The sequence below is a fragment of the Phyllostomus hastatus genome, unplaced genomic scaffold (genome assembly GCF_019186645.2).
Source record: "Phyllostomus hastatus isolate PE091 unplaced genomic scaffold, TTU_PhHast_1.1 phas_scaffold_93, whole genome shotgun sequence".
NCBI classification, from domain to species: Eukaryota; Metazoa; Chordata; class Mammalia; order Chiroptera; family Phyllostomidae; genus Phyllostomus; species Phyllostomus hastatus.
This window is the reverse complement of record NW_025334042.1, coordinates 43,883,435-43,894,743: the sequence shown is the minus strand read 5'-3', so window position 1 is coordinate 43,894,743 and position 11,309 is coordinate 43,883,435. Positions and strand designations below refer to the sequence as shown.

Genomic DNA, 11,309 nt, shown 5'->3' with positions numbered 1-11,309 from the left:
CTGGTGGTGCTTGGTGCCTCCCCTAACCAGACCTTGCCACCTTTACCTGGATCAGGCATCCTTATGTAAGCAGCCAACAATGCTGTGAGATTAGACCAGGGCTTCTAGTTCCTTGCAGATTAGACCAGGGCTTCTAGTTCCTTGCATTTGAAAACCTCAAGAAAGTGAACAGAGCTCTAGGCCCCCAGGAGACTTTTTTTTTCTCTCTGCAATAGTGAGTCAAGCAAGTAGGAAGGAGAACAAGACTGACTATTTTTGTTTGCTTTTTGGGGAAAACTTATTGTTATTTTTGCCATAAAACTGAGAAAAGACTCAAGAGAATGTATCTTGTCTTTTCTCAACGCTTAAAACAAAGTAGGCCAGATCCTTTGCGTGCTTGGTTTCCCTCCCTCCATCGCTCTCTATTCCCCACCTCCCTGCCAGCCCTTGGTCTCTCTCTCATGTGTGTTCAAATCCTAATTCTATAGTTTTCAAATGGAGTGCTCACTCCTATAATAACCATTTCCAGACTAATGTGAAAATCAATAGGAACCAGCGATGCTCTACATCTTGTAGGATTTCAAAGCAATTGCTTTACAGCTTTTCACCTGTGCATCTCTTTAAGTCATTAGTGGGGAAAGAGAAAAATTTTTAATGGTTCTCTGTTCTCTTTTGTGGCCTAGTGGAGAATTAAAATTATTTCAAAGCTCTAACTTTCCCCCTTGTTCCCTCCTCAACCTTTTCCCTTGCTGCTGATTCTGCATAATCTGCAGATTTCCCTGAGTCCTCTGCTCCCTCACCCAATCGTGTATTCACTTTTCAACCAAATAATGATTTCTGTTGTTTCATTTAGTTGAAATGCTGTAAATTTCTTATTTCCTTGAAACCCGAGGTTCTTACTTCCATTAAAAAATTCAAAGTTCTTGTAAAATAACGATGCCATGATTGTGGCTACAAGCAGTGATTTATACTACAAATCCCCAATTAGGAGGCTCTCCATCTTTTTCTTAGGGGAATTCCTAAACAAAAAGCAAAATTTAGTGTTGTCACCACTCTAAGAAGCAGGACTCTGTCTTCCCAAAAGGTTTTACTGTAATAAGAAGCAGCAGTATTTTGAGGATGATTTAAAACTTTTTCCCAGGTACCTAATATCTTGAGGAATAAATATAAATAAAAATTGTGCTTCCTGTCCCTAGTCTTGTCCTGACTGGTGTGGCTCAATGGGTTGTGCATCATCTCACAAACTGAAAGTTAGCCAGTTCAATTCCAGATCAGGGCACATGCTGGGTTGCAGGCCAGATTCCTGGGTGGAGGCATGCAGGAGCTAACCGATCCATGTTTCTCTTACACAGTGATCTTTCTTTCCCTCTCTCTCTCTCCCTTCCCCTCTCTCTAAAAATAAATTTAAAAATCTTTTTAAAAAGAAATTGTTTTAAAGAAAGATGACTTGAAGGAGCCCTTGGAACACTAGATGGCTGAAAAAACCTCGAATAGTTGAATTGTACTAAGATTTTAAGTCTTGAGTTAGAGGGAAGAAGAAAAGCCTATTAGATTCTGAATAGTCAGAATTCTTGTAACGGTAGAATAGGTTTAATTATACTGACCATGACTAAGACATCAAGGTTAGAACATTTTCAAGTTAGAAATCTCCCTTGTTTACAAGAATAAAATGAAAAACTGGGCCAATGATAATAATAATAATATCTGTTTAAAAATTTTCCCAACATATAGGCAAAAATGTAAGCTAAATTTACAAAACTCATTCTAGGAACATCTTGTTAAAAACTGCATCAGAGATGTGCATGTCCATTAATTCAGTTTATCTAACAATTATTGGATGCTTACTAACATATTTGATCTTCAAAACACTTTGGGATAGGTACAGAGAGGTTCAATAACTTATCCAAGGTCAGCTGGGAAGTGGTTAGAGTCAGGATTCATACAGAGCAGTCTGGATCCAGGATGACCATGTAACCATGACAATATACTGCTTCTCAGCTCCAGCGACATTTGTTCAGCCTCTGCTACTATACATAAAAATTGTTTTCAACTATACATATATAGTTGAAAAAAGTTTTTCCATGAAATCAAATCTTTATTGGTTGGTGAGAGGGTAAATTTGGTGGATACTGTAATCCACATAAAATATTGTTTAATGTGTATTTAACATTATATCACACAGCCATGTAATTGTATAATTATGGAAAATATTGAGGTAAATGAAATTACCTCAGTGAATTAGTAGAAAGTAATTTCTAATTAAAAAAAAAACCCTTATGTTGTTCCAAATGCTATGGCTCTGCAAAGACAGTTGCTGCCTTCTTTTTTTCTTGAGTCTTTTCATGACCTCTGAGTGCCACCGGAATGTCTTAGTTGACTTTATTTACCATTGGGCGCATCTACAAGTATTTCATAGTCTTCATGGACAATGTGATCTGAGGTGCCCATGACCTTGGACTAGGCTAAAGCAAGAGGCCAAGACTTTCAGCCTCAGCAACCAAGTGGAGCCTGCATCATCTGTACAACCCAGAGGTTCTTTTCAGTCTTATAACTTCAGACACAAGAGGTATTTAGGTTTTGACCAAGTGAGCTTATTCCTGCCCTCTCTCTCTGGAAGAATGCATTCACATCTAGTCTAGCACTCAAGTTTCATAGCCTTTACAAACCAGATTGGCAGCCTGTGATCCGCAGAGCTTCTTTGGGGAGTCCAGTTTCGTCTGGTCTGGTTAAAATCAGATGGCCAACTCCATACGGAACTTCTCTCTGAGCCAGCTCCTCACACTGCTGAGTAATCATCTGGAGTCTCCGGGTTTACAGGAGGCCAGGCACTTGTTTAAAGGAACAAAGTGCCCGGTATTGAGCAGGCAGAATTTGGTAAAGAGTTTGTGATTTTGCTTGAGAACCAGTGTTGCCCACAAGTGCCTTGCCACAAGTGCGGGCTGTGGAATTATTTAACTATACCTGCCTAGGATGCTGTATTATGTGAAAAATGCCTCCTAGAGGGTGCGGCGATGTCTGACACACTGTGCGGGACCTCAAGGGGCATTTATTTCTTGAGCTCTTTGTACATGTGGATCGAGAATGTCTTCTTCCGGATCTTCCTAACCATGGTTCCTTAATTCTCAAGACTTTATTTTCCTGAGTGGGAGTGAGAACACTGAAACCTCAGGATCCAATCAATTCAAAGGATCCAACCCAAAGCACAGGTTTTCTGTTTTGATTGGACAGAGCTGGAGAAGGCGGTCTCTCTGCCAGCATGCTAACTGGGAGTGGAGCCTGCCTATCATTGGTTGTCGGAGCCGAGAATGCTGCGGCGTCCAATGGGAAGGCACTGCCTAGTGACCGCAAAGTGTCGAGAGAGAGGGGTGGTTCCGGTGTGTTACGCTTGGTTCCTATACCCTGACGGGATTGCTGGCGTTTTTTTCTCTCCGTGGAGTTTTAGACAAGAGGTGAACATGTCTGGTCGCGGAAAGCAGGGCGGCAAAGTGCGGGCAAAAGCTAAGTCCCGGTCCTCCCGCGCAGGACTGCAGTTCCCGGTGGGCCGAGTGCACAGACTGCTGCGCAAAGGTAACTACGCGGAACGAGTTGGCGCTGGAGCGCCGGTGTACCTGGCAGCGGTGTTGGAGTACCTGACTGCTGAGATCCTGGAGTTGGCAGGCAACGCTGCACGCGACAACAAGAAGACAAGAATAATCCCTCGCCACCTGCAGCTCGCCATTCGCAACGACGAGGAGCTAAACAAGCTGCTGGGAAAAGTGACCATCGCTCAGGGCGGTGTCCTGCCCAACATCCAGGCCGTGCTGCTGCCCAAGAAGACGGAGAGTCAGAAGGCGAAGAGCAAGTGACCCTGACGCCGCTAGAGAGGAGCTGGCTTTCTGAGCAAAGCCTCTTCATAGCCGCCCCGCAGTGGTTTTGAATATGCTGGATGTCACGGAGGGTCAGCGCAATCTATTGGGGAGGTGGGCTGCGAGGGGCCCACCGGTGTGGGGGACCAATAAAGTCGGTGAAAATCGTGTTGTCGAGAGAGCTGTGTAGTCCCGGGGCCTGCCGGAGACCTCTGGAGCAGGTACTGGTGGGTCGGCTTTGGTGCAGGTCACCCTCGAGGCGTTGTGGGCGGGTGAGGGAAGCCCGGAGGGACCCACTGTCCTGGCGGTGGGCAGAGATGGGAGCTCTCCCTGCTCGCCTTAAGGTAAAGGGGAGGCAGAGTAGGTATGGGTGCGGCGGGGGAAATTATTTTTGTGGCCTCCTCCCAGGCTGTAGTTCTCTTGCCCTGTATGGGCAGTTCAGAAACCAGTTCTAGGAAAGAGAAGGTGGGACCCAGCTGGTCTGGGGCAGGAAGTTGACTATCTGGCTATACTTTTCAAAAAGTGGAGTAACTTTCCCACTTGGAATAGTGGCTCTGAGGACACACTGTCAACTTAGAATTTTCTTAAGCTGTTAGCTTTGTGTTTGCATGGTTTGGATATCAGATATTTTTATACACACACTTATGCTCACATTTCTTTAAAATGAAGGGAACGCCCAGTATTACGTGTAATACAGAAGCGTGAGTCATGAGGTTGGAAATTTGTTCCCCTGACACTCATGTTGCATAACAGTGCGGCGCCTTTAGTCATGAGTAACATATGCTTGTGAGCTTTTAAAATGATTTTCTCAAGTTTCTAGTTTCAGAATGGTCTTGTCGCCATCATATTATGCTCCTTTGGAAATGTACTAGGTTTGATTTTGCTTTATAACAACAAATGAAATGTTCTTCCACTGGACTGAAATAATAACCTCATTCCAACAATGACTGTAGGGGTTGCATTGCTTAATACCACAGAAGTGCTTTAATAAATATGTGAGTTATGAGAAAAGGCAAGGACAAATGATTTCAGTGCAGGGAGAAACACATTTCAGGTCCAGAATCCACATTTAAAAGTTAAGTGCTGGCAATCTTTTTCTGCCTTTGGTTGACCCTTCCATTTCACTCTTTTCCACAAGCTTCCTCGTCATCCACAGGGCCCACAAAAAAGATCCCAGTTTGTATTTTATTTCTTTGAATTAATCTCTCCTGTGAGTCAGAGTTGAAGTCTTCTTCTTCTTCTTTTTTTTTTTAAAGTACATCTTCATCCTGTTTTCCCACGTAGACTTTCTTTCCTCCCCAGTATTTATGGAGCATCTGTACATAACATGCTCAGTGGTAGGTGACGGGTAATGGGAGCACAGCTATGAATGAGGCCAAATGGGTTTCCACTCTCTTAGAGCTCAGTTTTGTTTTTTTTTTCCTTGATGACCAAAGAGAGGACAATGGACAAATAAATATCAAAGAAAAGATTCCCCTTCAGCTTCTGTTAGTACTTGTGTCACTTCACTGCTAGTGGAATGAATGTTGAGATTACTTTTCTCATGTGGTAGTCTTTGAGGTGTACAAAGGCCAGGCCACGCACACTTCTGTTAAGCAGATTATTATCCCCTAATTGCTGAGGAGATAGATCCCAAGGGTACCATGCACAGGTTACAGGATGTCCAGTTGTTCACTCCTCACCTTTCAATACAGAATGCTTCCCCATGTGTTAAATAGTCATAACACCCCAGAGGACTGAGATTGTTCACTTACTGCATATATTAGGGACATATGAGGCACTCGGCAAATTAAAAGAAGTACCATTTCCTATAGGTTAGGGGCTTATCCTTATAGGTTAAGGTATAGGTAACCATAACCAATAAGATTTTCTGTTTTGTTTTTACTGCGCAATTGTTAGGATATTATCAGTGTTACCACGTTAGGGGCATGGTAGGCCCTGGAGAAGAAAAAAACATATCAAGTGCTGGTTGTACATTTAAGTCTTCATTTCCTGAAATACTTGAGGCTTATTAACAAAATGGCGAAGAAATAAGGACGAAGCCCATCAAGATATTTATAAGAAAACAAAACAAAACAAAACAAAACAAAAAAACACTTTTCTTTTTCCTCTGAAGACCCAGTCTATCTAACCCTGTTGCCAGAAAGGTGTCACAGGCAAGACACAAAGTACAGTGACTGCCACCCCACCTCCACTGCTGCTTCCCCGAGGTTCTTAGGTTCTCCTTCAGTACCTCCCCTGCTGCAAGGTTCCATCAGTCCCTCATCTGTTTCTGAGAGTTGTTTTTTACCTAAATAATTTATTGACAGTGAAAAATGCATACATCCTGCAAAGTCAGTTCAGTCTATGATCCTTGATGAGCAAATAGTTCTTGCCACTGTATGGCTGTTCCTTTAAAAGACCAGTATTTCTTCAAGTACAAGACCATATCGAAGAAGACAGTACCAAAACTGATGGGACCTGAATTCTGATTTTTAATAGATTTACAATCCATAGTTGTATTTATAGGCACACGTACTCTTTGTGGCAGAGATAAGCCATTCAGTGTGCTAGGCTGTGACTTGGGTAGCACTTTTGTTCTTTGTTTTTCTGCAGTGCCAGTCTTGTTTTTCTGCCTCTGAGAACTGGCCTGTTTAGTTTTCTCTGCCTGGAATCAAAAGGTTTAGTTTGGCACCATTATTGGTGATGACTGGCCTACCACATACAAACCTCCTTCCAATGGTTGAAAAGTCATATGCCATGGTGTTTAAGAACTCAAGCTCTCTGGAATGAGGCAGGTTCAAATCCACTCTGTTCCTTATTTGCTGGATGACTCTGGAAATGTTCATCTCTTTCAACCTCAGTGTCTTCTAGTAAGTGGGCATAATAATAGAGTTTACTTTAGTGGGTTTTGGGGAGGAATCAGTGAGACAATGTGAATGAGAGCAATATATTTCCCATACAGAACCATGTTCAGTGAATAGCAACAATTCTTGTTTCTGTGGGACAATGGATTTAGAGTGAGTAGCAGTAGTTATGGGACCTATTGAAATAGGTAAACATGCCATTCTAACAGTCCTGTGACTTTGCTGGTAGAAAGTCATAAGTTTAATGGCTATTTTACTAATTATAGGATATACGTAACTCAATCTTTAACAGAAAAAGGCGTAATAAATGGTCGATGCTTATGAAACTTAATTTGCATCCCCCCCACAAGACGATCTAGTTTGAAATTAATGGTTTGTTAAGTGCACTGTGCAGATTAAAAACGGAGCCTGTTTGTTCAACAACTTACTGTGTAAATGTTACCTTATACCCATGATTGATAACTGCTGTTAACAAAAATGGTTGTAATATAATAAAAAAGACGATTATAATTTAGCAGGCTACATGTAAAGAAAGGGAGATGCCCAGGCTGCTACAGTAATGGAATAGAGGCACCTATGCCCCTCAGCCTGCTAGGGAGAGTGGCACCGGTGGTAAGTCTAGGTGTAAGAGTCAGACTGACATAGCAGGTGTTCTGGGCAGAGAAGTAGCATACACAAAGGCACAGGGGTCAGAAACAACACCTGCAGCTTGGGTGTGAATGAAGCCAGGGGAAAAGGTATGGCCTGGAAATAAGAATTTGGGAGTCATGACTAAAAATAGTCAGAGTGGACAAAATCACCTAGAGGGAAAATATGTATATAGAATATGTGTATAGATATATTAGTGAATGTATGAAAAACAGCCACAGCTCATAGGGATATGAGGATCTATGAGATCCCATTGTCTGGCAGAGGAAGAGGAGCCAGTAAGGGAATGAGGGGATATGGCCTGAAAGACACCAGAAGACAGAACGTAAAGGGATAAAGATTTTTTTCACAATTTAAACTGCTGCACTCCTCGATACCCTCTGATTTGCTGATGCTTTGATATATAACTAGAAAACCTTTGTTAAAGTTGATTACATTTTCCGCACACAGCAAATGCTGACAAGCTGGCTCACTTTACTAATTAATGGTGCTGGAATGGGTATGCACTTTTACATTGTACATAGAGAAATTCAAGGTATGTGGTGACAATAGAAACCTTTTAAAAAAGATGAGAAGAATATTGGTAAAGAATCAGTTTAAATTATATTTTTATTATCATTCCATTAAGTTGATTATAGTTTATAAATATATTTTAATGAAGTTTAATTTTTAAGAAGTTATAGAAGCAGTGGTAACTTATTCATAAAAGCAATCTAGGTATTTTGGGATGCTTAAAACATACTTTTTTTATAAGTCAGAGGATGTTTATTTTCCCAAAAAAAGGAAATAGAGAGTAAGAGGAACAGAAAAAATAAAGAAGAAAATATAAGGAAGCCAGCCGGCTTTAGGCAGATACAAAATTGTCACTGTCAAGCTTTATTTTGTGTTTTTCTCCAAGAAGAGAAAGAAAAGTCTAGGGTGTTGAAAACCAGGTTTTAACATATGCATTAATTAAAGAGAATGACAACACTCTTGGCCAGTAACTTAGGTCCTTGATAATTTTATCAAATCATGTAATAAAAAACCCCAGCACTGCTTAACTCCAAATTATGGAAACAGAGGGATAAGCCCTACAATGAACAAAATTATCTTTCATTTTACACAAATCAGACAAGCAATGTGCTCATGAGGGTGCTTTCTGTTGTAAAGTACTTTTCAAATGAACTATCTTGTTCACATCCAAAGCCTAAGTGGCCATTGCAGTTCCAAAAGATCCCTGGGGAAATTGTGCCTATTAAAGAGGTAGGTGTACGAATTACTGTTATAATGGGTAGACAGGAAGGAAGCAGGTGTTTGGCCGGGAAGAGGTGCAGTTTTAGATTGTGATAACTAGGAGTAATAGTGTTTGATAAAGATGTGATTTCTGATCCTGGAAACATGGCCAATGGCCAGTCATCACCCATGGGTCCAGACAGACAAAACTAAACAAACCAGTTCTCAGGGACACAAAGACAAGAATGAGAAACAAGTCTTTACTAGATTTAGAAATGGTGACCTAAAGCAAAGTGTGTCCTAAAGTTGCTGGTTGGAGTACTTCAGAACTCAGCCCTTGGAGGTCAGCTCAAAAACAGACATTTCAGGCTTGTGTCCATCCTCTTCCTTCAGACTTGGTCGCTTACAGACAATGCTAAATATGAAGCAAGCCAATGAGCAATGAAAACATGGAATAGAAGACTAAGAACAATTTTATCAAAGAATACTGATTTGATTAGACAAAAAATTCCAAGAGATATTATTCCTAGAGAAACATAATAAACTCAACACATGGGCTTCAACAAAATACAGGAAGTCAATTCAACATGGACTTACCCCCCAGCCTTGAGCAACTGGCACCTCACATGGAGGGAATCACAAGGGGTTTTAAATGTTCACACTGTACAGAGGTGAGAGTCCTGGTCCCAGCAATGAATCTCTATTTTTGTCTATGCCCTTTGGCCAAAGACCACTGTGAACATACTGATAGTTGAACAATTTGTGCTTATTGCTCTTTGCAGCAAGGGAGAAGACATACTATGTCTATGGAGAGATGTGGTGTGTCTCACTAAGAGGGTATTAGAAAGCATGTATTACAGGTTATGGTAATGCATTGACTTTGGGGCTTTGCCCAGTATTGCATGCTTTTGGGAATAGAAGTCTATGGTTTGGGTAGATTAATATACCTAATAAGGCACAAGGAATGGAGTGAGGCTAAAGCTGTAATTGGTAAACAGACCAATGCATACTGGCCAACATAGGGGTCTGTTTGGTCATTTTGTGATTTGGACCATTCTTGTGTTTTTGTGTTCAGACAGCAATTAGAGTACTACTTGTTTGTTTTGATTTTTCACAGCCACAGAACAGACTGGTTGGTGTTGGTGTTCTGTGAAATTTTCCACAACAAACCACTGTGGAGTTTTGTCAGGCCAGCTCCTAGCAACACCAGGGCCTGGCTGACAATTCAGGCCAGTTCTGAGCTGTTAAGGGCTGCCTTCTCCTTCTTCATTAGCTAAAGTCAAAACGTGATACTGAGAAGAGGGCTCCCGGAGCAGTGGAAGCACACAAAGACATCTCAAAGCAAATGCTGCAGGGTCCAAGCACCATGCAAGAGAGCTACTGTCCGCGGGTATTTCAGTCCATTTAAGTACTTTATCTGAAACCTCTAATATCTCGTTTTTATGTTCAAGGAACTTTTTATATTTATCTTCGTCTCCATATAAGTTATGATTTCTTTAACAAGATAATCCATGTATTTCTAATAGTTTTGAATTATAATTTTGTCTACCTGTTTTATATATTTACATGTATATGTTAAGTAAGTATGACTTTGCTCTCCTCCCTTCTTCCAATACCCAACTTGCCATTTGCCTAGATCAAATAAAGAGATGTAATCCTAATTTGTACTTGTCAGAAAAAACAATCTACCCAATAAAAATGTAGGCATTTATTTATATCCTCATTAAGCCTTGATTTTCTCATTCATATTAGATTAATTCCTTACTATAGAGCAGTTAGTAACTAGGTGTATGGTTAACAGCTCAATAAATTACTACTTAATTTCTGCTTCACTTTTCTCTTTGATATTGCCTCTCATTCAGTGTTTATGGTAATACCCTCTACCTGCCTCCTGAGCTTCATACTTCACCAGCCTACTTAGGATTTCCATAGGTTATCGCGCAACAATCTGAAATGCAACCTGTTCCGAACTGGGCCAGTACCCTTCTATTCTACAACTCCTCTCCCAGTCTGTTACCTAGGTTTGAATTTCTGCTCCTGGGCTAGTCTGGGTACTCATTTGCATGCAGTGGTCTCCTAATGTGCCTTCCCACCTCATCCCCCACCGTATAGCTACAGGTCTCATTATGATATGCAAATGATAACACATTGTATGTACACGTTGTGCCAAATACTATTGAGAATTTTACAATACTAAAGGATTTATTATATATACATTCAATGACTTCTCCCTTTCATACACAATTTATTCAAATCTTTACTTATTTTTTATGGTACAAACTTTGGTTCTTGAACATCTCCCATCTTTAACAATTAGGTTCTTGACCAAGTTGTTCATGGAAAAAACCATCTGTTGAACACAACTTTGGTTCTTGACCTAACAACCCTTTCATACTGATACCTGTATGATCAGTCACAAGTCTCAGGTGTGATTTGGTTTTTGAACAAATTGCTTCCTCAACAGCCTTCCAGCACAAATTAAGTTTGAGAACTGAGCGGTGCACATCCAGCACTGCATAGGATTCATATGAAAGGCATTTAAGATATGAAGAATGGGTCTGCCTAGCCTGAATGCAAAGCATAGGTTGTCTCATTATGTTGTGTGTGCATGCGTATCTGTGTGTCTTTGCACATGAAATACACTATTGGGGCACTGGATAAATCACATGAGCCCTTTAGCTTACTTTCATCTGTAAAATGGGGAAAATATTTTTAAAGTCATTCCCTAAAATTACATGGTAGATTATTTAGTGATTAAAATACTTCGTAAAGAAAATAG

General features: G+C 40.8%; 1 protein-coding gene across 1 annotated transcript; it reads left to right on the top strand.

Moving 5' to 3' along the window:
• Positions 1-3,324: 3,324 nt before the first annotated feature.
• Positions 3,325-3,993, top strand: LOC123812886 (histone H2A.J). Its single transcript, XM_045829789.1, has one exon. It carries the CDS (start codon positions 3,435-3,437, stop codon positions 3,822-3,824), a length of 390 nt encoding a protein of 129 aa, XP_045685745.1. The 5' UTR covers positions 3,325-3,434; the 3' UTR covers positions 3,825-3,993.
• The last annotated feature ends 7,316 nt before the right edge of the window (positions 3,994-11,309 follow it).

What these genes read in the sequence shown, in the direction of transcription:
- LOC123812886 (XM_045829789.1), top strand. Translation starts at nt 3,435, where the DNA reads ATGTCTGGTCGCGGAAAGCAGGGCGGCAAAGTGCGGGCAAAAGCTAAG.